Source organism: Macaca fascicularis, chromosome 11 (genome assembly GCF_037993035.2).
Source record: "Macaca fascicularis isolate 582-1 chromosome 11, T2T-MFA8v1.1".
NCBI classification, from domain to species: Eukaryota; Metazoa; Chordata; class Mammalia; order Primates; family Cercopithecidae; genus Macaca; species Macaca fascicularis.
The window spans coordinates 118471546-118495878 of record NC_088385.1 but is presented as its reverse complement, the minus strand read 5'-3'; the positions used below and the strand labels follow the sequence as shown (position 1 = coordinate 118495878).

At 47.8% G+C, this 24333-nt stretch overlaps 1 protein-coding gene and 1 pseudogene across 50 annotated transcripts in view; one reads left to right on the top strand and one right to left on the bottom strand.

Annotated features, from left to right (window-relative positions):
* Positions 1–1140: 1140 nt before the first annotated feature.
* The window catches only part of ATXN2 (ataxin 2), a 151989-nt gene continuing 128796 nt past the window's right edge, over positions 1141–24333 (top strand). For all 50 annotated transcript variants that reach the window (XM_074007852.1, XM_074007853.1, XM_074007850.1 and 47 more), the window contains exon 1: positions 1141–1629. In XM_074007852.1, coding sequence (XP_073863953.1) covers positions 1400–1629 — 230 coding nt within the window. In that variant the 5' untranslated portion in view covers positions 1141–1399. The remainder of the gene's footprint in view (positions 1630–24333) is intronic.
* Positions 18822–20165, bottom strand: LOC102117243 (interferon-induced transmembrane protein 3 pseudogene; annotated as a pseudogene).

Sequence of the window (24333 nt, the reverse complement as noted above, 5' to 3'; positions counted from 1 at the left end):
AAAATAAAAAGTTATCTACTTTCTACTTGCTTCCAGCTTAATTGCAACACATTTTTAAAAGGGTCTACTGTGCTGGCTGGTAAGTTAAATTAAAACTTCTAAAGGGTGCAAGGTCTAAAGTTCACACATTCTTGTGAGGTCGGCTCTGGCTCTACCGAGGGAGATCCTATTATCCGTGGTGCTAGCAGTCCCAGTCCCATATATTTCCTTTAGAATGTCACGAATGAGGAAAAAGAAGTTCAAACGAGGGAACGTAGGTTCAAATGAAGGTCAGATACCTAAAAGAGTTTTCTGGTGACTGTGTGCGGCTGGGGTGGAAAAAGTGGGGAAAAGGTACCCAGATGTGGGTGGCCCCGGAGGGTTGCTCCACTCCAGCCCCGGCAAGGGCAGGAGAGCGCGGCCTGCCTGGGAGATGCCCAGAGCCACTGGAGCGCCTACTATGTGCCAGGTGGGGACGGCAGGAAAACGGCGGGATGCTGTGTCCCCTGAGTCTGGCAGGGTTCTAGGTGCTTTACACGTAGCAAGACACATTCTCCGCCTCAAGGCACTCGCAGTCCGTTTTCTGGGTTGCATCAGGTGGGGGCAAACCAGGTCCCCGCAGAAGTGAGGACGCTGAAGGAATACAGTAGGGGAAAGAAATGCTTCCCTCTCGTCCTACACACCAGGCAGGCCCCAGAGGCTAAGACCGACACGCCCTCCCCGAAGGGCAGACCCGCCTCGAAGAGGGCGGATCCGGGTAGGGCCCGCGGCCGGGCCCTCAGCCGACCCCCGCGAAAGCGGCCCAGCGCGGCGCCCTCACGTGTCCCTCCCGGCCCCGGGGCCACTCACGTTCTGCTTCCGCCCGACCCCTCCGACTTCCGGTAAAGAGTCCCTACCGCACCTCCGCGCTCCCCCGGCGCCTCGGCGCGCCCGGCCTCCGATGCGCTCAGTGGCCGCAGCTCCTCGGAGTCCCGTGGCGGGCACCAAGTCTCGCCCCTTCGCCGCAGCCAACTGGCCCGGGTGGCGCTCGCTCCAGCGGCCGGCGCAGCGGAACGGGCGGGGCGGCGGTGGCGCGGCCTCTGGACAGTATCCCTCCGCCGCCCCTCCCCCGCCCGGCCCTGGCCCCCCTCCCTCCCGGCAGCGCTCGCCTCCCTCCGCCTCAGACTGTTTTGGTTGCAACGGCAACGGCGGTGGCGCGTTCCGGCCCGGCTCCCCGCAGCTCCTCGGTCTCGGCGGGCCTCCCCGCCCCTTCGTCGTCCTCCTTCTCCCCCGCGGCAGCCCGGGTGCCCCCCCGGCCGCGCCAACCCGCGCCTCCCTGCTCGGCGCCCGCGCGTCCCCGCCGCGCTCCGGCGTCTCCTCGGCGCGCCCGGCTCCCGGCTGTCCCCGCCCGGCGTGCGAGCCGGTGTATGGGCCCCTCACCATGTCGCTGAAGCCCCAGCAGCAGCAGCAGCAGCAGCAACAGCAGCAGCAGCAGCAGCAGCAGCAGCCGCCCGCGGCTGCCAATGTCCGCAAGCCCGGCGGCAGCGGCCTTCTAGCGTCGCCCGCCGCCTCGCCTTCGCCGTCGTCGTCCTCGGTCTCCTCGTCCTCGGCCACGACTCCCTCCTCGGCGGCCGCGGCGACCTCCGGCGGCGGTAGGCCCGGCCTGGGCAGGTGGGTGTCGGCACGCCAGCCCCCTCCGCTCCGGTCCCGGCGTCCCCTCCCCCGCGGCCCGCGCCGCCGTCCCCGCCCCGTGACCCGCCGGGCTGCCCGGGGTGGGCCGGGGGCCGGCAGCGCGAGGGGGACTCGCTTGGGCCTGAGCCCCGAGGCTCTGCCGGGGGGCGCAGCCGGGGTCCTCTAGGATTGTCAGGCTTGTCCAGCCTCCCGCAGCATCCGCGCCCCCTCCCCCAGCGGTCAAGATGGAGGGAGCGGGCGGCCTCCCCTCCCCACGCGTGTTGGGAGGGGTTTTCGGGTAGCGGCGATGGTCAGCCCCGGATCCCCCTTCCCCACGATCCTCCGACCGCAGCGTGGGGATGCTCGGGCAGCGCCCCCACTACCAGTTTAGATGTGAACGTTGGAGGGGTCTAGAGGCTTTGATGTCGTTTTCTGGAACATGTGTCTCCCCCCTCACCCGCCATGGGAGACATCTCGGGAGGGGAGAAATTAGGTCTGCGTCCCTCGTGCCTGTTAAAGGGGTAGGCACCGGGCTTCTCCGGAATCATCAGGGTCTGTCTGGGCTCTCTCCCCGCCCCCTCCCAGTCCTGGGAAAGATTGGAGGACCAGGTGGAGACAGGTGGGCCTTGGCCCCCGCACCTCTCCGCGTTCGAGTCCGAGGGCGCGGCGGGGGCTCCCGAACTCTTTTGGAATCGTGGGGCTCCGTGTGGCCTCCTGCAACGTTCCGCCCTCCCCCACCTGGGGAAGGGAAGGGGTGGGGAGTGCCCGGCCCCCTCCCGGCCTTCCTCCTTCCCCCGCCAGGCCTCTCCGGCGCGCGGGTGGTGGCCAATCCGCATTGCTGTTCGAGGCCACGGTGGAGAAGGCGCCTCTGAACAGCGGTGGGCGAGGGCCGGACCCAGGCTGGACCGGGGAGATCCGGGGCGGCAGTGCTGGTGGCAGGGGGCGGGCACCCTGCGCAGTTATCCCAACCCCCGCCCCAATTTCGGAAATGCTAGGAGAGAGAGATTGCAGCAGGGGACGTGGTGGGGATCCTGAAGGCAGAAATGCGGGTGTTTACTGGCGTCTTTTTTCCTCCTAAGCTGGGGTTGTGGTAGGGACTGGGGGCTCAGTGTTGTCCCGGCTAGCTGGGTTTGACTCGAGGGTGTGTTTGTGCAGGAGCGCCTGTTGGGGGTGGCGGGTGGTTGTCAGTTCGTATTTCGCGAACTAAGAAAATGCTTAGTGTTCAAAGGGAGAAGCAAACGTCAATAGACTCCATTCCATTGTGGCCGGTGTCCTTAACTTCGGGAGTGCCGCCAGAGCTTACCAAGGGCACGCAAGTCCATTTCCCCTGTGCCTCAAGTCCATCCGTGTTGCAGGCACTGCTGTGCCTTCCTTAGGCCTAGGCCGCCGTCTTGACAGGGCCGGTGACCGGCGTCCTCCTTAAATAGGCATCTTGGGCTTTGGAAGGTGGAATAAGAGGATTTTTCATTCACCTGAGTATTCTTTTTGAAAACACATTTTCAGCAACCCCTTTCCAAAGAATTTTTATTTACAGCAGAAATTCCCCATCAAGAGGAATCAGCTGGTTTTTAAGGAATTCTGCTGCCTTCAAAGGGGGCGGAAACAGTCGGTTGTTTGACTTTACACGCCCCGCCCACCCTTCCCCTTCTGTGAGTCTGAAGCATCCCAAACACTGCTTAGCCAAACTAGTTCAGATGAAGTGATCATTTCCCCAGGTAGAGGGTAAATTCAGTTTCCTTTTTTCGTTGGCATCTAGCAAAAAAATTTAAAATACAATGTTTATAGAAAAGGATGCATTGTTTTTACTTTCTTAGGTATTAGCAAGAGATTTGGCAGATATATTCAACATGTTCAAATATATAAACGTTAAAACTAACGTCGTTAAGTTGCATTGACTATGAGGCTTAAAAATTAGACTATAATAGAATTTGCACCTGAGTAGTTGGAGTGATCAAAGATATTTGGAATATTTTAGTACTACAAGGTCTTTTTTTCTGTTCCTTGAGGCTTTACAACAGTTTAAGGTTAATTTAGATTTTTCCTTGCTTTAAGTTCCTTTATTTGAGACCTAAATGGTAGCCCTTATTCTTTTTGATGAATAGGTGAAATTTTGTTTACTGTGTTGGATTTGCATAATGTGAAATTTTATTCTTGTACAGATCGTTAATGTAGTATTACTTTGAATTTGAATCACTTTCCTCCGTTCCTTATAAATAAGTTTCAGCTTCTAGAATCTTCTGACTTATGTTTGTGTGTATCAACAGTGAAAATAAGTTTCTGAGAGCAAGGGTGAAAAAAGAAAACGCAGCATTGGATTTGACAAGTTTCGAGATAGCAAAATATTCTTGAAAGTCTGGAAATTCACATCTGCTTTAAGAAACATCTCATAATTTGACTTCTTGTGTGTGTGAATAGTTTTTCATGACTTTCAGAAGTGATTTATTCTGGCCGGGCGCGGTGGCTCAAGCCTGTAATCCCAGCACTTTGGGAGGCCGAGACGGGCGGATCACGAGGTCAGGAGATTGAGACCATCCTGGCTAACACGGTGAAACCCCATCTCTACTAAAAAATACAAAAAACTAGCGGGGCGAGGTGGCGGGCGCCTGTAGTCCCAGCTACTCGGGAGGCTGAGGCAGGAGAATGGCGTAAACCCGGGAGGCGGAGCTTGCAGTGAGCCGAGATCCGGCCACGGCACTCCAGCCCCGGCTACAGAGCAAGACTCCTTCTCAAAAAAAAAAAAAAAAAAAAAGTGATTTCTTCTATCTTTGTTATACACATGTTTGAAGGTGGCTGTTTTAGGAAAGATAATGTAAGCACAATATTAGAACATAATTTTACTTCAATATAATTCTTTTTTTTTTTTTTTTGAGATGGAATCTCACTCTGTTACAGCCCAGACTGGAGTGCAGTGGCCTGATCTCAGCTCACTGCAGTCTCTGCTTCCTGGGTTCATTCAAGTGATTCTCCGGCCTCAGCTTCCCGAGTAGCTGGGATTACAGGTTCGTGCCACCACACCTGGCTAATTTTTTTGTATTTTTAGTGAGGACGGGATTTTGCCATGTTGGCCAGGCTGGTCTCGAACTCCTGATCTCAAGTCATCCACCTGCCTTGGCCTCCCAAAGTGCTGGGATTACAGGTGTCAGCTACTGCCCCTGGCCAATTTTTGTATTTTTAGTAGAGACGGAGTTTCACCTTGTTGGCCAGGCTGGTCTCAACTCCTCCTGACCTCAAGTGGTCTGCCAGCCTTGGCCTCCCAAAGTGCCAGGATTACAGGCAGACATGAGCCACTGCCCCCAACCATTCGTCTAATTCTTATTTTTGTTTTTTACCTTTTTGTTTTTATGTAGTAGAGGTGATTGTGTATGTTATTTTGTAGTTAGCTTTTTTCTCCTGAACATTGTATTGTAAATGTAAATTTTTTTTTTTTTTTGAGACGGAGTCTGTTGCCCAGTCTGGAGTGCAGCGGTATGATCTCAGCTCACTGCAGCCTCTGACTCCTAGGTTCAAGCGATTCTCCCACCTCAGCTTCCTGAGTAGCTGGGTCTACAGGAACATGCCACCATGCTTGACTAATTTTTGTATTTTTAGTAGAGACAGGGTTTCGCCATTTTGGCCTCAAACTCCCAACCTTAGGTGATCCACCCGCCCTTGCCTCTCAAAGTGCTGGGATTACAGGTGTGAGCCACTGCGCCTGGCTGTAAGGTTTTTACTTAACCATTCTATTGTTGGGAATTGGGTTTCCACTTTTTTGTTATAGATAGTGGTGCAGTGAACATTTTTAAATAGCTTTTTGCTTCAGTGTAATTATTTCCTTAGAGAAAGTTCCCAAGAGTGGTTTTACTAGGTCAAAGGGTTTCAGGATTTTGATGGCTTTTGCTAGCAGTGCTCTATTCTTCTTCTTTTTTTTTTTTTTTTAAGAGACAGAGTCTTGCTCTGTCACCAAGCCTAGAGTGCAGTGGCGCGATCTTGGATCTTGGCTCACTGCAACCTCCTCCTGGGTTCACGCCATTCTCCTGCCTCAGCCTCCCAAGTAACTGGGACTACAGGAGCCTGCCACCATGCCCAGCTAATTTTTTGCATTTTTTAGTAGAGACGGGGTTTCACCATGTTGGCCAGGATGGTCTCGATCTCCTGACGTCATGATCCTCCCGCCTCGGCCTCCCAAAGTGCTGGGATTACAGGTGTGAGCCACTGCGCCCGTCCACGGTGCTCTATTATTCTTTAGAAGACTTGTATTACTTCCAGTGCCAAGAAGGTTGCTCGTCCATAGAATGGTTTCTTTGTAGTTTCTCAAATATTGTGGGGAATTTTCAAAGGAAAAATTGCGTTTTTACTGTCAAGTGCATACATTATTAAGTGCTTTTGTTACTGGATTATTTATGTTTGAGTTTAATTTGGTTCCTCTGAGGATTTTATAAGGTAATATATGTGAAGATGTTTTGAAACCTGTAACCACTGTTATTAATGAGGATACTTGGTTTATCTATTGTTATAGTACTGAGTTAAGTGCAGGAATGAAATTCCTGAGGAACTGTTCTAAAGCTTTGTTGTTGTTGTTAACCTCTCTTTTTCATCTGAAAGTGTTTTTTATTAGCTGCTAGCCTATGACCAAGTTATTTTTGGTAACTTTCATGTAATTTCATGGCACTGTTGGGAATTTTCACTGGTTAACTCATCTTCTCCTTCTTCTACATTCCCTTCCCCATTAAAAATAAAAATAGGGATTTACAATTCTGTTACTCTATTCCTAAACCTAAATAATATGACATTAGAATTGCTTGGGATACAGGATTCAGTGTGAATAAAATATTTTTCTTTTAGTGATTTTCAGCTTAGTATTTTTACTGCTTCTTTCTCTTGAAGCATTGCAACTTAAAAATTGTGCTGTTTAGCCAGGCGCCTGTAATCCCAGTTACTCGGAGGCTGAGGCAGGAGAATCACTTGAGCCCAGGAGGCGGAGGAGGTTGCAGTCAGCTGAGATCGCACCGCTGCACTCCAGCCTGGGAGACAGAGTGAGTTCTGTCTCAAAAAAAAAAAAAAAAAAAGTGTGCTGTGGTTTAATGTAGTTGTTCATCATGCTTCCATTTAAATTTCAATGAGACCGTTCATCTTTTGCAGTTAAATATCTTGTAGAAGGACCTAAAATATCTACATTGAACATAGCTCTAGTGAAGCATCTATGTACACAGGGTTTTTGGGATTAATCAGTGAACAAAGCAAGTATATTGTCCTTTTGGAGTTTACATTCTAATGTGACTAGGTAGACAATGAGACATTAAATTACCAGCCTGTGTATAATAGTGTATAAGAGCTATGGGATTAGAAGAAAGCAGATTAAAGGTATAGGGAGTGTGGGAAGGGGAATGAGTTACAATTTTAAATGGATTAGGGGGAGCTTCATTGAGGAGCTAACATTTGAGCAAAGATTTGAAGGTCAGGTATTTAGCCATTTGCTTTTTATCTAGATTAATTAGTCTTGTGGCCTCATTAGTAATTTATAAGGTTTAAATGGCATCATCCTTTGTTATTCTTTTATGTGCATATTGATACTAACCATCTCTGAAGTTAGACCAAAAAAGTTAATTGACATTGAGGGTCATTAGAGGTAAATTGTAGATGGCTATTACTAACCAAAGAGGCATGTTTTGTTTTTCTTTTGGGCTTATATATTTTACCTAATTAGTTTAGTTTTTGTTTCAAGTATGTGGAAAAAATAAACTTTTTAAGTTGCCAAAACTTGCATTGGTTTTCTTTTTCTTTTTTTTTAAGAGAAAAAAGTAAGTCTGTAGTTGCTTAAAGATTTCACATTCTGAAACAGTGAAAACATTTATGGGATCAGTCATGGTGTTCCTTTTTTTGGTTAAATGTAAACTTGTATTTTCAGTGTTACTCTAATTAGCGATGGTATATAATTTTACATAAGGGATATTAACTCATATTGTAGCTATATAGTAGCCGTATGTTTTGACTTAAAGGAGGATCTCAAGGCCAGGTGCGGTGGCTCACACCTGTAATCCCAGCACTTTATGAGACAGAGGCAGGTGGATCATCTGGAGTCAGGAGTTCGAGACTAGCCTGGCCAACATGGTGAAACCCCGTCTCTACTAAAAATAAAAAAATTAGCCAGGCATGGTGGTGGGTGCCTGTAATCCCAGCTTCTTGGGAGGCTGAGGTAGGAGAATTGCTTGAACCCAGGAGGTGGAGGTTGCAGTGAGCCGAAATCATGCCATTGCACTCCAGCCTGGGCAACAGAGTGAGACTCTGTCTCAAAACAAACAAGAAAAAAACAAAGGAGGATCTCATTTTCTTTGTCCTAAATAGCTACAGCTGTGTTAAAACTGTCACCTTAGCAAAGTACAGTTTTTTGCTTTGAAAGGAATTTTAACATTTTAGAAGATTGTCCTCGAGAATTACAATTTTCTTTTTTTTTTTTTTTTTTTTTGGAGACGGAGACTCGCTCTGTCGCCCAGGCTGGAGTGCAGTGGCCGGATCTCAGCTCACTGGAAGCTCCGCCTCCCGGGTTCACGCCATTCTCCTGCCTCAGCCTCCCGAGTAGCTGGGACTACAGGCGCCCACCACCGCGCCCGGCTAGTTTTTTGTATTTTTTAGTAGAGATGGGGTTTCACCGTGTTAGCCAGGATGGTCTCGATCTCCTAACCTCGTGATCCGCCCGTCTCGGCCTCCCAAAGTGCTGGGATTACAGGCGTGAGCCACCGCGCCCGGCGAGAATTACAATTTTCTATTTTGACTAGATAGTGATAGTATTTTGATGTTGTGTAAAAGTTAAGCATGAACAAAACCCTACTTTTTTTTTTTAGGTATTTCAAGTAATTGTGACAACTTCAATGGAGATGTAAACAGTTTGTTAACAGGCACACCTGCTACTGTCTTTTTTTTTTTTTTTTTGAGGTGGAGTCTTGCTCTGTTGCCCAGGCTGGAGTGCAGTGGCACGATCTCTGCTTACCGCAACCTCTGTCTCCTGGGTTCAAGTGATTCTCCTGCCTCAGCCTCCTAAGTAGCTAGGACTACATGTGCACGCCACCACGCCTGGCTAATTTTTGTATTTTTAGTAGAGATTGGGTTTCACCATGTTGGCCAGGATGGTCTCAAACTCCTGACCTCAGGTGATCCACCCACCTCGGCCTCCCAAAGTGCTGGGATTACAGGGGTGAGCCACCATGCCTGGCTGCTACTGTATCTTTTTAAATGAAAGTACTTGGGTTTTATTTTTTTTGTTTTTTTTTCTAAGATTATCTGGGTCATCTATGACGTGACTGTTACCATCTAAGGGTTTTTTTTTTCTTTTTTTTCTAGACGGAGTCTCGCTCTGTCGCCCAGGCTGGAGTACAGTGGTGCCATCTTGGCTCACTGCAACCTCCGCCTCCCAGTTTCACGCCATTCTCCTGCCTCAGCCTCCTGAGTAGCTGCGACTACGGGCGCCCACCACCACGCCTGGCTAATTTTTTGTATTTTTAGTAGAGATGGGGTTTCACCATGTTAGCCAGGATGGTCTTGATCTCCTGACCTCATGATCTTCCCGCCTCGGCCTCCCAAAGTGCTAGGATTACAGGCGTGAGCCCACAATCGACCCATCTAAGGGTTTTTTTGTTTGAGACAGAGTCTTTGTCGCCCGGCTGGAGTGCAGTGGTGTGACCTTGGCTCACTGCAACCTCCGCCTCCGCCTCCGGGGTTGAAGCAATTCTCCTGCCTTAGCCCTCCCGAATAGCTGGGATTACAGGCACCCAACACCATGCCCGGCTAATTTTTGCATTTTTAGTAGTTACGGGGTTTCACTCATGTTGGCCAGGCTGGTCTTGAACTCCTGGCCTCAGGTGATTCCCAAAGTGCTGGGATTACAGGCGTGAGCCTCCCCACCCAGCCTCGTGAGCTAAGGTGTTTTTTTTTTTTTTTTTTGAGACAGAGTTTTGCTCTTTCCCAGTTTGGAGTGCAATGGCGCAATCTCAGCTCATTGCAACCTTTGTTTCCCGGGTTCAAGTGATTCTCCTGCCTTAGCCTTCTGAGTAGCTGAGATTACAGGTGCCTGCCACCCCGCGCAGCTAATTTTTGCATTTTTAGTAGAGATGGGGTTTCACCATGTTGGTCAGGCTTGTCTCGAACTCCTGACCTTGGGTGGTCCACTGCCTTGGCCTCCCAAAGTGCTGGGGTTACAGCCGTGAGCCATTGTGCGCGGCCTACTCTGTTTCTCAAAGAACAGTAACATCAACAACAAAAATTCCTAAATCTTAAAAATGGAAGGCAAAAACCCTAAGCTTTGAGAGATTAGGGAACTTGCCCAAAGCAACATTTGTAGGATTTTATTACACCTCTCCATTTATTATTTTTCTTTTAGAGTCAAGGTCTCCCTCTGTCACACAGGCTGGAGTGCAGCCTCAATCTTCGGGGCTCAAGCATTTCTCCTGCCTTAGCCTCCTGCGTGGCTGGGACTACAGGTACACACCAGCTGGCTAACATTTAAATTTTTTGTAGAGACAGGGTCCTGCCGTGTTGCCCAGATTGGTCTCAAACTCCTGGACTCAAGCAGTCCTCCTGTCTCAGTTTCCCAAAGTGCTGAGATTACAGGTGTGAGCCACTGCACAGTGCCCCCCTCTTTATTTTTATTTTTATTTTTAAATTTTAAGTTCCAGGGCCTCTCCCTTGAAATAAATGGAGACATAATATATACACAAGATCCTGCTGTGTATTTTAAGGCAATGGTCCCCAACCTTTTTGACACTAGGGACCAGTTTTATGGAAGATGGTTTTTCCACAGGGGCAGGGGATGATTTTGAGATGAAACTGTTCTACCGGCCAGGTACGGTGGCTCACGCCTGTAATCCCAGCACTTTGGGAGGCTGAGGCGGGCGGATCACGAGGTCAGGAGTTCGAGACCATCCTGGTTAACACGGTGAAACCCTGTCTCTACTAAAAATACAAAAAAGTTAGCTGGGCGTGTTGGAGGGCGCCAGTAGTCCCAGCTACTGGGGAGGCTGAGGCCAGAGAATGGCATGAAACTCGGGAGGCGGAGCTTGGAGTGAGCCGAGATCGAGCTACTGCACTCCAGCCTGGGGGACAAAGTGAGACCCCGTCTCAAAAAAAAAAACAAAAACAAAAAAAGAAACTGTTCCACCTCAGATCATTACGCATTTGTTAGGTTCATTCTCATTAAGAGCACACAACCTACATCCTTCGCCATGCGCAGTTCCCAGTAGAGTTTGTGCTCCTGTGAGAGCCTAACACTGCACCTGATCTGACAGGTGGGGCTCAGGTGCTAATGCTCACACAGCTCGTGTTGTGCAGTCTGGTTCCTAACAGGCTTTCTTTTTTTTTCTTTCTTTTTTTTTTTTTTCCAGACGGAGTCTCACTGTCACCAGGCTGGAGTACAGTGATGCCATCTCAGCTCACTGCAACCTCCGCTTCCCAGGTTCAAGTGATTCTCCTGCCTTAGCCTCCCATGTAGCTGGGACTATAGGCGCATGCCACGATGCCCAGTTAATTTTTGTATTTTTAGTAGAGACGGGGTTTCACCATATTGGGCAGGATGGTCTCGATCTCCTGACCTTGTGATCTGCCCAGTGCTGGGATTACAGGCGTGAGCCACTGTGCCCGGCCCCCTAACAGTCTTGTTTTAAGAATACAGTCACGGACAGTCCTTGACCTTCAGGATATCTTTTTGTAACCTTGATTTTGGCTTGCTAAAATAGGAGGTCTATTTTCTTATCTTTGTTTTTAATGTATGTAGTTCTGTACTTATGTGGTGTGAAATCTACTTAAATGTTAAATCCTCGGATATTTATTTATTTTGAGACAGAGTCTCACTCTGTCACCCAGGCTGGAAAGCAGTGGCATGATCTCGGCTCACTGTAACCTCTGCCTCCCAGGTTCAAGTGATTCTCCTGCCTCAGCCTTCTGAGTAGCTGGTATTACAGGCGTGCACCACCACACCTGGCAAAGTTTTGTATTTTTTTTTTTTTTTTTAGTAGAGATGGGGTTTCACCATGTTGGCCAGGCTGGTCTTGAACTCCTGACCTTAGGTGATCTGCCCGTCTTGGCCTCCCAAAGTTTTGGGATTACAGGCTTGAGCCACTGGGCCCGGCCTTATTTATTTTTTGAGACGGGGTCTAGCTCTGTCGCCCAGGAGGGAGTGCAGTGGCATCATCATGGCTCATTGCAACCTCAAGTTCTCAGGCCCAGGTGATCCTCCCATCTCAGCCTCCTGAGTATCTGAGACCACAGGCATGTGCCACCATGCCCAGCAAAATTTTTGTTTGACTCTGTTGCCCAGGCTGAAGTGCAGTGGCAGGATCTCGGCTCACTGCAATCTCTGCCTCCTGGGTTCAAGTGATTCTCATGCCTCAGCCTCCTGAGTAGCTGGGATTATAGGCATGTACCCCCACACCTGGCTAATTTTTTTTGTTATTGGTAGAGATGGGGTTTCATCATGTTGGTCAGTCTGGTCTTCAACCCCGACCTCAGGTGATCCACCTACCTTGGCCTCCCAAAGTGTTGGAATTACAGGCGTAAGCCCCTGCGCCTGGCCTTTTTTTTTTTTTTTTTGTAGGGACAGAGGTTTTAACTTGTTGCCCAGGATGGCCTTGAATTCCTGACCTCAAACAATTTGCCCTCCTTGGCTTCCCAAGGTGCTGGGATTACAGGTGTGAGCCACTATGCCTGGCTGATTTAAATTATTATTATTATTTGTGTGTGCGTGTGTTGCGGGGTGTCATCCTGTCACCCAGGCCGGAATGCAGTGGTGTGATCTCGGCTCACTGCAACCTCTGCCTCCATAGTTCAAGTGATTGTCCTGCCTCAGCCTCCCGAGTAGCTGGGATTATAGGTGTGTGCCACCACGCCTGGCTAATTTTTGTATTTTTAATAGAGATGGGGTTTCATCATGTTGGCCAGGCTGGTCTTGGACTCCTGACCTTAGGTGATCCAACTGCCTCGGCCTTCCAAAGTGCTGGGATTACAGGAGTGAGCCACCGTGACCGGCTTGGTTTAGTTTTTGTTTTTATTGTTTTTTTTGAGACGGAGTCTCGCTCTGTCACCCAGGCTGGAGTGCAGTGGTGCCATCTTGGCTCACTGCAAGCTCCGCCCCCCAAGTTCATGCCATCCTTCTGCCTCAGCCTCCTGAGTAGCTGGGACTACAGGTGCCCGCCACCATGCTTGGCTAATTTTTTTGTGTGTATTTTTAGTAGAGACGGGGTTTCACTGTGTTAGCCAGGATGGTCTTGATCTCCTGACCTCATGATCCGCCTGCCTCGGCTTCCCAAAGTGCTGGGATTACAGGCATGAGCCACCATGCCTGGCCTGGTTTAGTATTTTTATGAGTCTGGGTTGTTAATTAAAACTTGTCACAGCTGTTAACCTTAACTTTTTATTTTTTATTTTTATTTTTTTTGAGACGGAGTCTCGCTCTGTCGCCCAGGCTGGAGTGCAGTGGCGCCATCTCGGCTCACTACAATCTCTGCCTCCTGGGTTAAAGACATTTTTCTGCCTCAGCCTCCTGAGTAGCTGGGACTACAGGCATGCACCATCTCGCCCAGCTAATTTTTGTATTTTAGTAGAGACTGGGTTTCACCATATTGGCCAGGTTGGTCTCAAACTCCTGGCCTCGAGTGATCCACCTGCCTCAGCCTCCCACGCCTGGCAACCTTGACTTTTTATTTGCTGGTAATTATCTGTGTTTGCATTCATGTGAAAATTTGAAATTCTCATTAACGTTTAACGATACTTACATAGATTGCTTGTAATTTAAACCCTGAAGTTGTGTCAAGTGACTATAAAATGTCAATTTCTTTTATTTATTTATTTATTTATTTATTTATTTTCGTGACAGGATCTGACTCTGTTGCTAAGGCCGGAGTGCAGTGCTGCAAATATGGCTCACTGCAACCTCTGTCTCCCGGGTTCAAGCCATCCTCCCACCTCAGCCTCCTGAGTAGTTGGAACTACTGGTGTGCCCCACAGTGCCTGCCTGGTTTTTTTGTATTTTCAGTAGATGTGGAGTTTTGACATGTTGATCTTGAAATCATAGCCTCGAGTGATCCACCCACCTAGGCCTCCTAACATGCTGGTGTTACAGGCGTGAGCCACTGTGTCCAGCCCGAAAATGTCAGTTTTGTGCCATGATTAATAGCTAACTACATTTTGGGAATGGAATAAAATGTCATTCTGTAATGAAGTCTTTTTAAAACTCATTAGTTGTGGTATGAGGCTTGTTGGCAATATAAGTGAACATGGTTTATTTTTATTAACTGTATCAGAGCTTTAGAATATTGGTCTCCTGAAGCCATTGCCTTGAGAGGCTTTATTGAACAGTGTTGCCAATGATCAAATTTTTTTTTTTTTTCTTTTTTTGAGACTGGATCTTACCCTGTTGGCCAGGTTGGAGTATAGTGGTATGGTCATGGCTCATTTGCAGCCTCAACATCCTGGGCTCAAGCAGTCCTCCTACCTCAGTCTCCTGAGTAGCTGGAACTACAGGTACATGCAGCCATGCCCGGTTTTTGTATATTTTGGAGAGACAGGGTTTAGCCGTGTTGCCCAGGCTGGTCTCAAACTCTTAAATTCAAGTGATCCATCCACCTAGTTTTCCCAAAGTGCTTTAATTACATGCGTGAGGCACCGTGGCTAGCCAGGTCAAATATTTTTCGTTGACATTTTTCATATTGCTTTTTAAAGTCATGTTAAAATGTTCTTAATAATTTTTCTAAGTGGAATTAATCTTGATTATAATTTTAGTTTTTTATAAAGGGCTGGTTTTGAAACACGTACTGACTGCATTTTTCTTTTCAGGTTTATAAACATTTATTGTGGACTTTGTGCAGTTAACTATTTTCATTCCTGAAACGCATTTGGAAATCAGGAATTAAAGACTAAATGTCTTTTCACTGAAGCTTGAGCAAATTATAGAAAGGAGAGGTTTTTTTTTGTTTTTTTTTTTTTGGTAGAAATGGGGGTCTTGTTATGTTGCTCAGACTGGCCTCCAACTCCTGGGCCTAAACTCCTCCTGCTTCAGCCTCTGGTCTGGAGAGTTCTTTATGGCCTCTTTGAGAACTTACTTTTACTTTACACATGATTCTATCTAGCTTTCTTTTGTGATATACATATTGGCAGCAAGTAGAAAAGTAATATTTTCAGAGGCAGATATATTAACCGCAATGAGAAATAACAGTAGCGTGATAGAAAGTTGAAAGACTTGGCTGGGCACGGTGGATCACTTGAGGTCAGGAGTTTGAGACCAGTCTGGCCAATGTGGTGAAACCCTGTCTCTACTAAAAAACAGAAAAAGGGCTGGGCTTGGTGGCTCACCCCTGTAATCCCAGCACTTTGGGAGGCTGAGGAGGGCAGATCACAAGGTCAAGAGATTGAGACCATCCTGGCCAACAGGATGAAACCCCATCTCTACTAAAAATACAAAAAAATTAGCTGGGCGTAGTGGTGCATGTCTATAATCTCAGCTACTCAGGAGGCTGAGGCAGGAGAATTGCTTGAACCCAGGAGGCAGAGGTTGCAGTGAGCCGAGATTGGGCCACTGTACTCTAGCCTAGCGACAGAGGGAGACTCTGTCTCAAAAAAAAAAAAAAATAGAAAAAAGCTGAGCGTGGGGCAGGACGTGCGCCTGTAATCCCAGCTACTTGGGAGGTTGAAGCAGGAGAATCGCTTGAACCTCAGAGTCGAAGGTTGCAGTGAGCTCAGATTCAGATTGTGTCACTGTGTCCCAGCCTGGGTGACAGAGCGAGACTCTCTGAAAAATACAAAAAACACGTTTGGAAGACTGATGGCTGGGCATTGTGTCTCACACCTGTAATTCCAACACTTTGGGAGGCTGAAGCAGGCAGATTACCTGAGCCCAGGAGTGCAGGTCCAGCCTGGGCAACAAAGGCAATCCCCGTCTCAACAAAAAATATTTATACTAAAAATTTAGCTGGGCGTGGTCATGCACGTCTGTAGTCTCAGCTACTTGGGAGGCCGAGGCGAGTGGTTCACTTGAGTCTGGATGTTGAAGTGAGCCGTGATTGCACCAGTGCACTCCAGCCTGGGCATTAAAATGAGACCCTGTCTCAAAAAACAAAACAAAGAGACTGGAGAATTACTAAAAAAAGGACACAAGAGCTCAAAAAATACACCATTCTGGGAGGTTTTTTGTTGTTGTTGTTGTTGTTTTTGAGATGGAGTTTCGCTCTTGTCACCCAGGCTAGAGTGCAGTGGCACCATCTCCTCTCACTGTAGCTCTGCCTTCCGGGTTCAAGCAGTTCTCCTGCCTCAGACTTCTGAGTAGCTGAGATTACAGACGTTGGTCACCATGCCCGGCTAATTTTTGTATTTTTAGTAGAGACGGGGTTTCCCCACATTGGCCAGGCTGGTCTTGAACTCCTGATCTCAGGTGATCTGCCTGCCTCAGCCTCCCAAAATGCTGGGACCACAGGCGTGAGCCAATGCACCTGGCTTTTTTTTTTTTTTTTTTTTTGAGACAGAGTCTCGCTGTGTTGCCCAGACTGGGGTGCAGTGGCGCGATCTCGGCTCATTGCAAGCTCCGCCTCCCGGGTTCACGCCATTCTCCCGCCTCAGCCTCCGAGTAGCTGGGACTACAGGCGCCCACCACCACGCCAGGCTAGTTTTTTGTATTTTTGGTAGAGACGGGGTTTCACCATGTTAGCCAGGTTGGTCTCGATCTCCTGACCTCGTGATCCACCCGCCTCAGCCTCCCAAAGTGCTGGGATTACAGGCTTGAGCCACCGTGCCCGGCCAACACCTGGCTTTTTTTTTGACATAGAATCTTGCTCTGTTGCCCAGGCTGGAGTGCAGTAGTACAATCTTGGCTCACTGCAACCTCTGCCTCCCAGCTTCAAGCGATTCTCCTGCCTCTGCCTCCTGAGTAGCTGGGATTACAGGTGCCCGCCACCACACACGGCTAATTTTTGTATTTTTGGTAGAGATGGGGTTTTGCCATTTTGGACAGTCTGGTCTCGATCTCCTGACCTCGTGATCTGCCTGCCTCAGCCTCCCAAAGTGCTGGGATTACAGGCATGAGCCATCACTCCTGGCCTGGGAGTTTTGACTTAAGTTTGTAGCTGTATACTTTAGGCCCTAAGGGCACTACTGTTTTATAGCACAATGTAGTTAATTAATGTGCTCATAATGGTGACTCATAACGCCAGGTTAAATGATTTTTTTATATCTCCCAGAGAAGTATTTTTCAATCGGCGGGTCATGACCACTTAGTAGATTGTGAAATTACATTAGTGGATTATGACAAGCATTTTTAGAAAAATGAATAGGAAGTGTTAGGACACACTGCATTATTGAAATAATTGTTTTTGAGATGGCGTTTCACTCTTAGTTGCCGAGGCTGGAGTGCAGTGGCCCAATCTGCCTCCTGGATTCAAGCAGTTCTCCTGCCTCAGCCTCCTGATTAGCTGGGATTACAGACATGGGCCACCACGCCTGGCTAATTTTGTAGTTTAGTAGAGACAGGGTTTCTCCTTGTTGGTCAGGCTGGTCTCGAACTCCTGACCTCAGGTGATCCACCTTCCTCGGCCTTCCAAAGTGCTGGGATTACAGGCGTGAGATATCATGCCTGACCTAATTTTTGTATTTTTAGTAGAGATGGGGTTTCACCATGTTGGCCAGGATGGTCTTGATCTCTTGACCTTGGAATCCACCTGCCTCGGTTTCCCAAAGTGCTGGGATTACAGGTGTGAGCCACTGCGCCAAGAATTGTTTTAAGCTTTGGTTTGAGTTAATGTATTATATACTGCATTGTAATTCAAAATGTAGTTTTTGGCCAACTCTAGGCACATTGCCTATGGACTAGTCCTGCTCTGCCTTGAGCAGCAGTGGTTCAATTAATTTTTTTTTTTTTTCCTTTTTTTGAGACAGGGTCTTTGTCACCAAGGCTAGAATGCAGTGGTGCAGTCTCGGCTCACTGCAACCTCTGTCTCCTGGGCTCAAGCGATCCTCCCACCTCAGCCTCCTGAGTGACTGGGACTACAGGAGCACGCCCCCATGCCTGGCTAATTTTTGTATTTTTTGTAGAGATGGGGTTTTGCCATGTTGTTCAGGCTGGTCTTGAACTCTGGAGCTCAGGTGATCCACCCACCTTGGCATTCAGAAATGCTGGGATTACAGGGATGTGCCACCGCACCTAGCCCAAAATTTTTTAAAGTAATTTTTTATTGATACAGTCAGAAAGTTACTGCTTTAGAGCTACAGAAATGCAGTTAAAGGTTTGAGGAAGAGTTTTGAGGTTATATCTAAGCTAGGGTTGTCAGATTTGGCAAATAAAAATACAAGACACTCAGTTAAATTTGAATTTTTGATGAACATTGACTAATTTTTTAGTATAATTGTGTATCAAATTGCATAGAAGAAAGTTACTTATCTAAAGTTGAAATTTAACTGAGCATCTTGTATTTTATCTGGCAGCTCCAGTCTAAGCTGGAATCATGGCTCACTCTTTTTTTTTTTCTTTTTTTCCAGTCGTAGTCTTGCTGTGTTGCCCAGGCTGGAGTGCAATGGTGTGATCTTGGCTCACTGCAACCTCAGCCTCCTGGGTTCAAGTGATTCTCCTGCCTCAGTCTCCCAAATAGTTGGGATTACAAGGACCCACCACCATGCCCAGCTAATTTTTGTGTTTTTAGTAGAGACAGGGTTTTGCCATGTTGTTCAGGCTGGTCTTGAACTCCTGACCTCAGGTGGTCCGCCCGCCTCGGCCTCCCAACGTGTTGGGATTACAGGCATCAGCTACCGCTCCCGGCCATGGTTCACTCTTTAGTAATTAAATTTAAGTTCTATGAAAGCAGGAACTTTGTTTTATTCACTATTGATTGTATCCCTGTTTCTTGGATGGTTGGCACTTACTACTTGGTCAGAAGTTTGGGCAAGTTACTCAGCCGCTCTCAGGCTTAGTTTATTTATTAAAAGAGAAAGAATTCCTTCCTTGGCTGGGCATGGTGGCTCATGCCTGTAATCCCAGCACTTTGGGAGGCCGTGGCGGGCGGATCATGAGGTCAGGAGATCAAGACCAACCTGGCCAACATGGTGAAAACTCATCTAAAATACAAAAAATTAGCTGGGCGTGGTGGTATGCATCTGTAGTCCCGGCTACTTGGGAGGCTGAGGCAGGGGAATCGCTTGAACCCAGGAGGTGGAGGTTGCAGTGAGCCGAGATCGCGCCACTGCACTCCAGCCTGGGTGACAGAGCGTGTCTCTGTCTCGAAAAAAAAAAAGGGAAACAATACCTTCTTTATAAAGTGAGATACTAAAGTCTTAATATTTTCTGTTTTTATGTATTCATTTTTTGAGATGGGATCTTGCTTTATTGCCCAGGTTGGAGTACAGTATTGCGATCATGGCTTATTGCAGCCTCAAGTGATCCTCCCGTCTCAGCCTCCTGAGTAGCTGGGACCACAGGCACATGCACCATTACACCCTTCAATTTTTTTTTTTGTTTTCTTGTTTTGTTTTGGAGACACTGTCTCGCTCTGTCACCCAGGCTGGAGTGCGGTGGTGCAATTTCTGCTCACTCCAACCTCCACCTCCCGAGTTCAAGCAGTTCTCATGCTTCATCCTCCTGAGTAGCTTGGTAACACATGCGTGCACCATCATGCCTGGTTAATTTTTTGTATTTTTAGTAGAGACAGGGTCTTACCATGTTGCCCAGGTTGGCCTCAAACTCTTGAGCTCAAGTGATCTGCCTGCCTTGGCCTCCCAAAGTGCTGCTCCCTACAATTTAAAAAATTTTTTGTAGAGATAGTCTCACTGTTACCCAGGCTGGTTTTGAACTTCTGCCCTCAAGTAGTCCTCTTGCCTTGGCCTCCCAAAGTGTTGGGGTTAAGGCTGTGAGCCAGCACACTCAGCCTAGATTATTCTTATGTTCTGTTCTTGGCACATAGTAGATGTTCAACAATGTAGAGTCAAACACATTTGGAGTTGAAATGACTCTAGTGTTTGTTTTGTTTTTTTTTTTTAACCAGAAACACGAGCACTTTATTGAATGCCATTGTAGAAAAGTATGTGAGGATAAAGGGCTGATACAGGACTTGGCTTTGGGGGCAGGGCGAGGAATGGAAGGTGGAGTATGTGGGATTCAGATCATGGGCAGAGCTCCTGGCCTAGATGATGCCTCCTGATCTATTGATAGACATGAAAGATCAACACTAGGATGATGATGAGCAGAATGGTCATGATGATGTGCACAGTCAGGTCCCAGATGTTCAGGCACTTGGCGTTGGAGGTGTAGGCCTGGGCCCTGGTCAGGTCGCCAACCATTTTCCTGTCCCTAGACTTCACAGAGTAGACCAGTGCTATGAAGCCCAGGCAGCAGGAGTTCATGAAGTAGGTGTTGAACAGGGACCAGACAACATGGTCGGGCATGGAGTTCTCGCTGTGGATGTAGATCATGGTGGACATCAGGGGAGCATGGTTGTGGGGCACCCCCAGCACAGCCACCTCTTGCTCTTCCTTGAGCATCTCATAGTTAGGGGGATGGCCGACGTTGGTGGGAGTGAAGAGGTTTGGACAGTGTGGTTCATGGTGTCCAGGGAAGACCAGCTGTGGTCGGGTCCTGGGCTGGTTCTCAGTGGGCCCCTCCCTTTGCCTGATAGTTTGGATTTCTCTGGCTCTGGTGGTTTTTTAGTACTCATTCTATTTACAGGTGAATAAATTGAGACCAAGAGGGTTATTTGCCAGAGTATCTCATCATTGGCTGCATAACCGACATTAGAATCTGATGTACTTCTATTTCTAATACATTGCTTTTTTTTTTTTTTTTTTTTTTTTTGAGATGGAGTCTCGCTCTGTTGCCGAGACTGGAGTGCCGTGGTGCAATCTTGACTCATTGCAACCTCCCTCTCCCAGGTTCAAGCTATTCCCCTGTCTTAGCCTCCCAAGTAGCTGGTACTACAGGCACCTGCCACCATGGTCAGCTAAGTTTTATATTTTAGTAGAGACGGGGTATCAACATGTTGGCCAGGCTGGTCTCGAACTCATGACCTTAGGTGATCCACCTGCCTCGGCCTCCCAAAGTGCTGGGATTACAGTCATCAGCCACCACGCCTGGCCTTTCACTGTCATTTTTCTTTTTCTTCATCCTTCCTTTCCTTTCTTCTTTTCTCCCCTCCCTGCTGCCTCCTCCCCTCACTCCCTCCCCCCCTTCCTTCCTTTCTCTACCTCTTTTTATTTCTTCTTTTATTTTTCTTTCTCTGTCTCTCCCACCCCTTCCTCTCTCCCCCACCCCCCACCTACTCTCTCCCCCTGCCGTTTTGTTCCTAAGAGACAGGGTCTTATTATGTTGCTCAGGCTGACCTTTAACTCCTGAGCCCAGATGATTCTGCCTCCTGAGTAGCTGGGACTACACCCACCTCCCATTGTCATCTTTTGTTTTTTTGGAGACAGAGTCTTTCTCTGTTGCTCAGGGTGGAGTGTAGTGGCACGATCATAGCTTACTGTAACTGTGTAACCTCGAATTCTTGGGCTCAAGCATTCATCCCACCTCAGCTTGCTGAGTACCTGGCCTGGGGCTACAGGTGTGTATCACCATGTCCAGCTAATTTCTTCCCCCGCACCCCCCCCCCACAGGATCTTGCTCTGTTGCCCAGGCTGGTGTCGAACTCCTGGGCTCAAGTGAACCTCCTACCTTGGCTTTCCAAAGTGTTGGAAGGGATTACAGGCATAAGCCACTGCACCCAGCCTCCTCTTTCTTCCCATTTAACTCCTAACCACACCGAACTTTCTGTCTGCAGAGAGGAGCATTGGTCAACAGTTCACAAAATGGCTAGGCATGATGGCGTGCACCCATAGTCCCAGCTACTTGGGGAGCTGAGGTGGGAGGATCGCTGGAGCCTGGGAGTTCAAGGCTCTGGGCAACACAGCAAGATGTCATTTCTGGCCGGGCCTGGTGGCTCACACCTGTAATCCCAGCACTTTGGGAGGCTGAGGTGGGTGGATCACCGGAGGTCAGGATTTCAAGACCAGCCTGGCCAACATGGTGAGACCCCCATGTCTACTAAAAATACAAAAATTAGCTGGGCACAGTGGCGCGCTCCTGTAATCCCAGCTACTCGAGGGGGCTGAGACAGGAGAATCGCTTGAACCCAGGAGGCAGAGGTTGCAGTGAGCCAAGATGGAGCCACTGCACTCCAGCCTGGGTGACATAGTGAGACTCTGTCTCAAAATAAAAGGAAGTCATCTGTACTATTGCATGTTACTCAGTAGTTTCTTTCTCTTTATTGTTGAGTAGTAGTCTATTATATGCATGTACCAGTTTGTTCATCTACTGGTGGACATTGAGTTAGCAGGTTTTGGCTATTAAAAATAAAGCTGGAGGCCAGGTGCGATGTCTCACGCCTATAGTCCCAGCACTTTGGGAGGCCGAGGCAGGCGGATCATCTAAGGTTGGGAGTTTGAGACCAGCCTGACTGACATGGAGAAACCCCATCTCTACTAAAAATATGAAGTTAGCCAGGCGTGGTGGCGCATGCCTGTAAACCCAGCCAGGAGGCTGAGGCAATAGAATTGCTTGAACCTGGGAGGTGGAGGTTGCAGTCAGCTGAGATTGCACCATTGCACACTCCAGCCTGGGCAACAAGAGCGAAACTCTTGTCTCAAAAAAAAAAAGAAAGACAAAAATAAAGCTGGTGTGAATATTTATGTACAAGTTTTGTGTGAACATACGATTTTATTTCTCTTGGTTGGCATGCATGGAAATGAGATTGCTGGGTTTTGTGGAAAGTGTTTATTTTTCCAGGGTACATATAATCCTGTGAGTGTTTATTTAATTTTAAAAGTAATTGCTAAACTGTTTGCTAAAGTGACTGTACTATATTTTCTTCCCCTAACAGTGTATTAATTTTTTTTTTTTTTTTTTGAGACAGGGTCTTGCTCTGTCATCCAGGGTGGAGTGCAGTGGTGCGATATTGTCTTACTGCAACATTGACCTCCTGGGCTCAAATGATCCTCCTGCCTCAGCCTCCTGGCTGGGACCACAGGTGTGTACCACCACACCTGGTAATTTGCTTTGATTTTTAGTAGAGAAGAGGTCTCACTATGTTGCCCTGACTGGTGTTGAACTCTTGGGCTCAAGTGATTCGTCTACCTCAGCCTCCCAAAGTGCTGGGATTACACGAGTGAACCACTGTGCCTGGCCTCATTGTGGGTTTCTTTTGCATTTCCCTAATGCAAAGTGATATTGAGCATCTTTTCATGTGTTTATTTGACATTCATACCATCTTTGGTGATGAGAAACTGTGTTTATGCATTGCTTAATGATGGGGATGTGTTGTGAGAAATTTTTTAGGTGATCACATCATTGTGCAAATATAGAGTATACTTACACAAGCCTAGATGGTATACCTACTACACACATAGGCTGTGGTACACAGTATTACTCTTAGGCTACAAATCTATATAGCATGTTACTGTACTGAATATTGTTGGCAGTGGTAACATAATGTTAAGTATTTATGTATCTAAACATATCTAAACATAGAAAAGGTAAGTAAAAATACAGCATAGAAGATAGAAGTGGTATATCTGAATAGGTCACTTACCATGAATGGAGCTTGCGGGACAGGAAGTTGCTTGGGATGAGTCATTGTATGAGTGGTGTGTGAATGTGCAGGCCTAGGACATTACTGTATACTACCATAGATGAACACTGTACAGTTAGGATACACTAAATTGATAAATATCTTTCTTAGTTTGTTTTTTGAGACAGAGTCTTGCTCTGTCGCCCAGGCTGGAATGCAGTGGCATTATCTCCGCTCACTGCAGTCTCGGCCTCCCAGGTTCAAGCGACTATTCTGCCTCAGCCTCCTGAATAGCTGGGATTACAGATGTGTGCCACCACACCCGACTAATTTTTGTGTTTTTAGTAGAGATGGGGTTTCACCATGTTGGCCAGGCTGGTCTCGAACTTCTGACCTCAGGTGATCCACCTGCTGCGGCCTCCCAAAGTGCTGGGATTACAGATGTGAGCCACCGCACCCGGCCAGAGATGAGGTCTTGCTGTGTTGCCCAGGGCGTTGAACTCCTGGGCTCCAGCAATCCTTCCACCTCAGCTTCTCAAGAAGCTGGGACTGTGGGTGCACACCATCATGCCTAGCCGTTTTGTGAACTCTTGACCAGTACTCTCTGCAGACAGAAAGTTCAGTGTGGTTAGGAGTTAAGACTTGTAACCTCTGACTTCAAGTGAGCTACCCACCTTGACCTCCCAAAGTGCTGGGATTACAGGTGTGAGCCACTGTGCCTGGTCAAAAATACCTTTCTTTAAGAATAAATTTAATTTAACTTACTAGTTGATCATTGTATATAGGTCTGTTGTTAACTGAAACATGCAGTGCATGTCTTTATTTGGGATCTGACTTATGTGGAAGTATTTGCATTATCTTCCTTCTAGATTTAGAGCATCTTGACAGTAGGAACAAGTGCCTTGTACAACTTTGTATGCTTAGTAAGTTATCAATTTGCTGTGGCCAGGTGCAGTGGCTCACGCCTTTAATAATCCCAGCACTTTGGGAGGCCGAGGCGGGCAGATCCCCTGAGGTCAGGAGTTCAAGACCAGCGTGGCCAACATGGTGAAACCCCGTGTTTGTTTGTTTGTTTATTTATTTATTTTTGAGATGGAGTTCACTCTGTCGCCCAGGCTGGAGTGCAGTGGCGCAATCTCGGCTCACTGCAACTTCCGACTCCTGGTTTCACGCC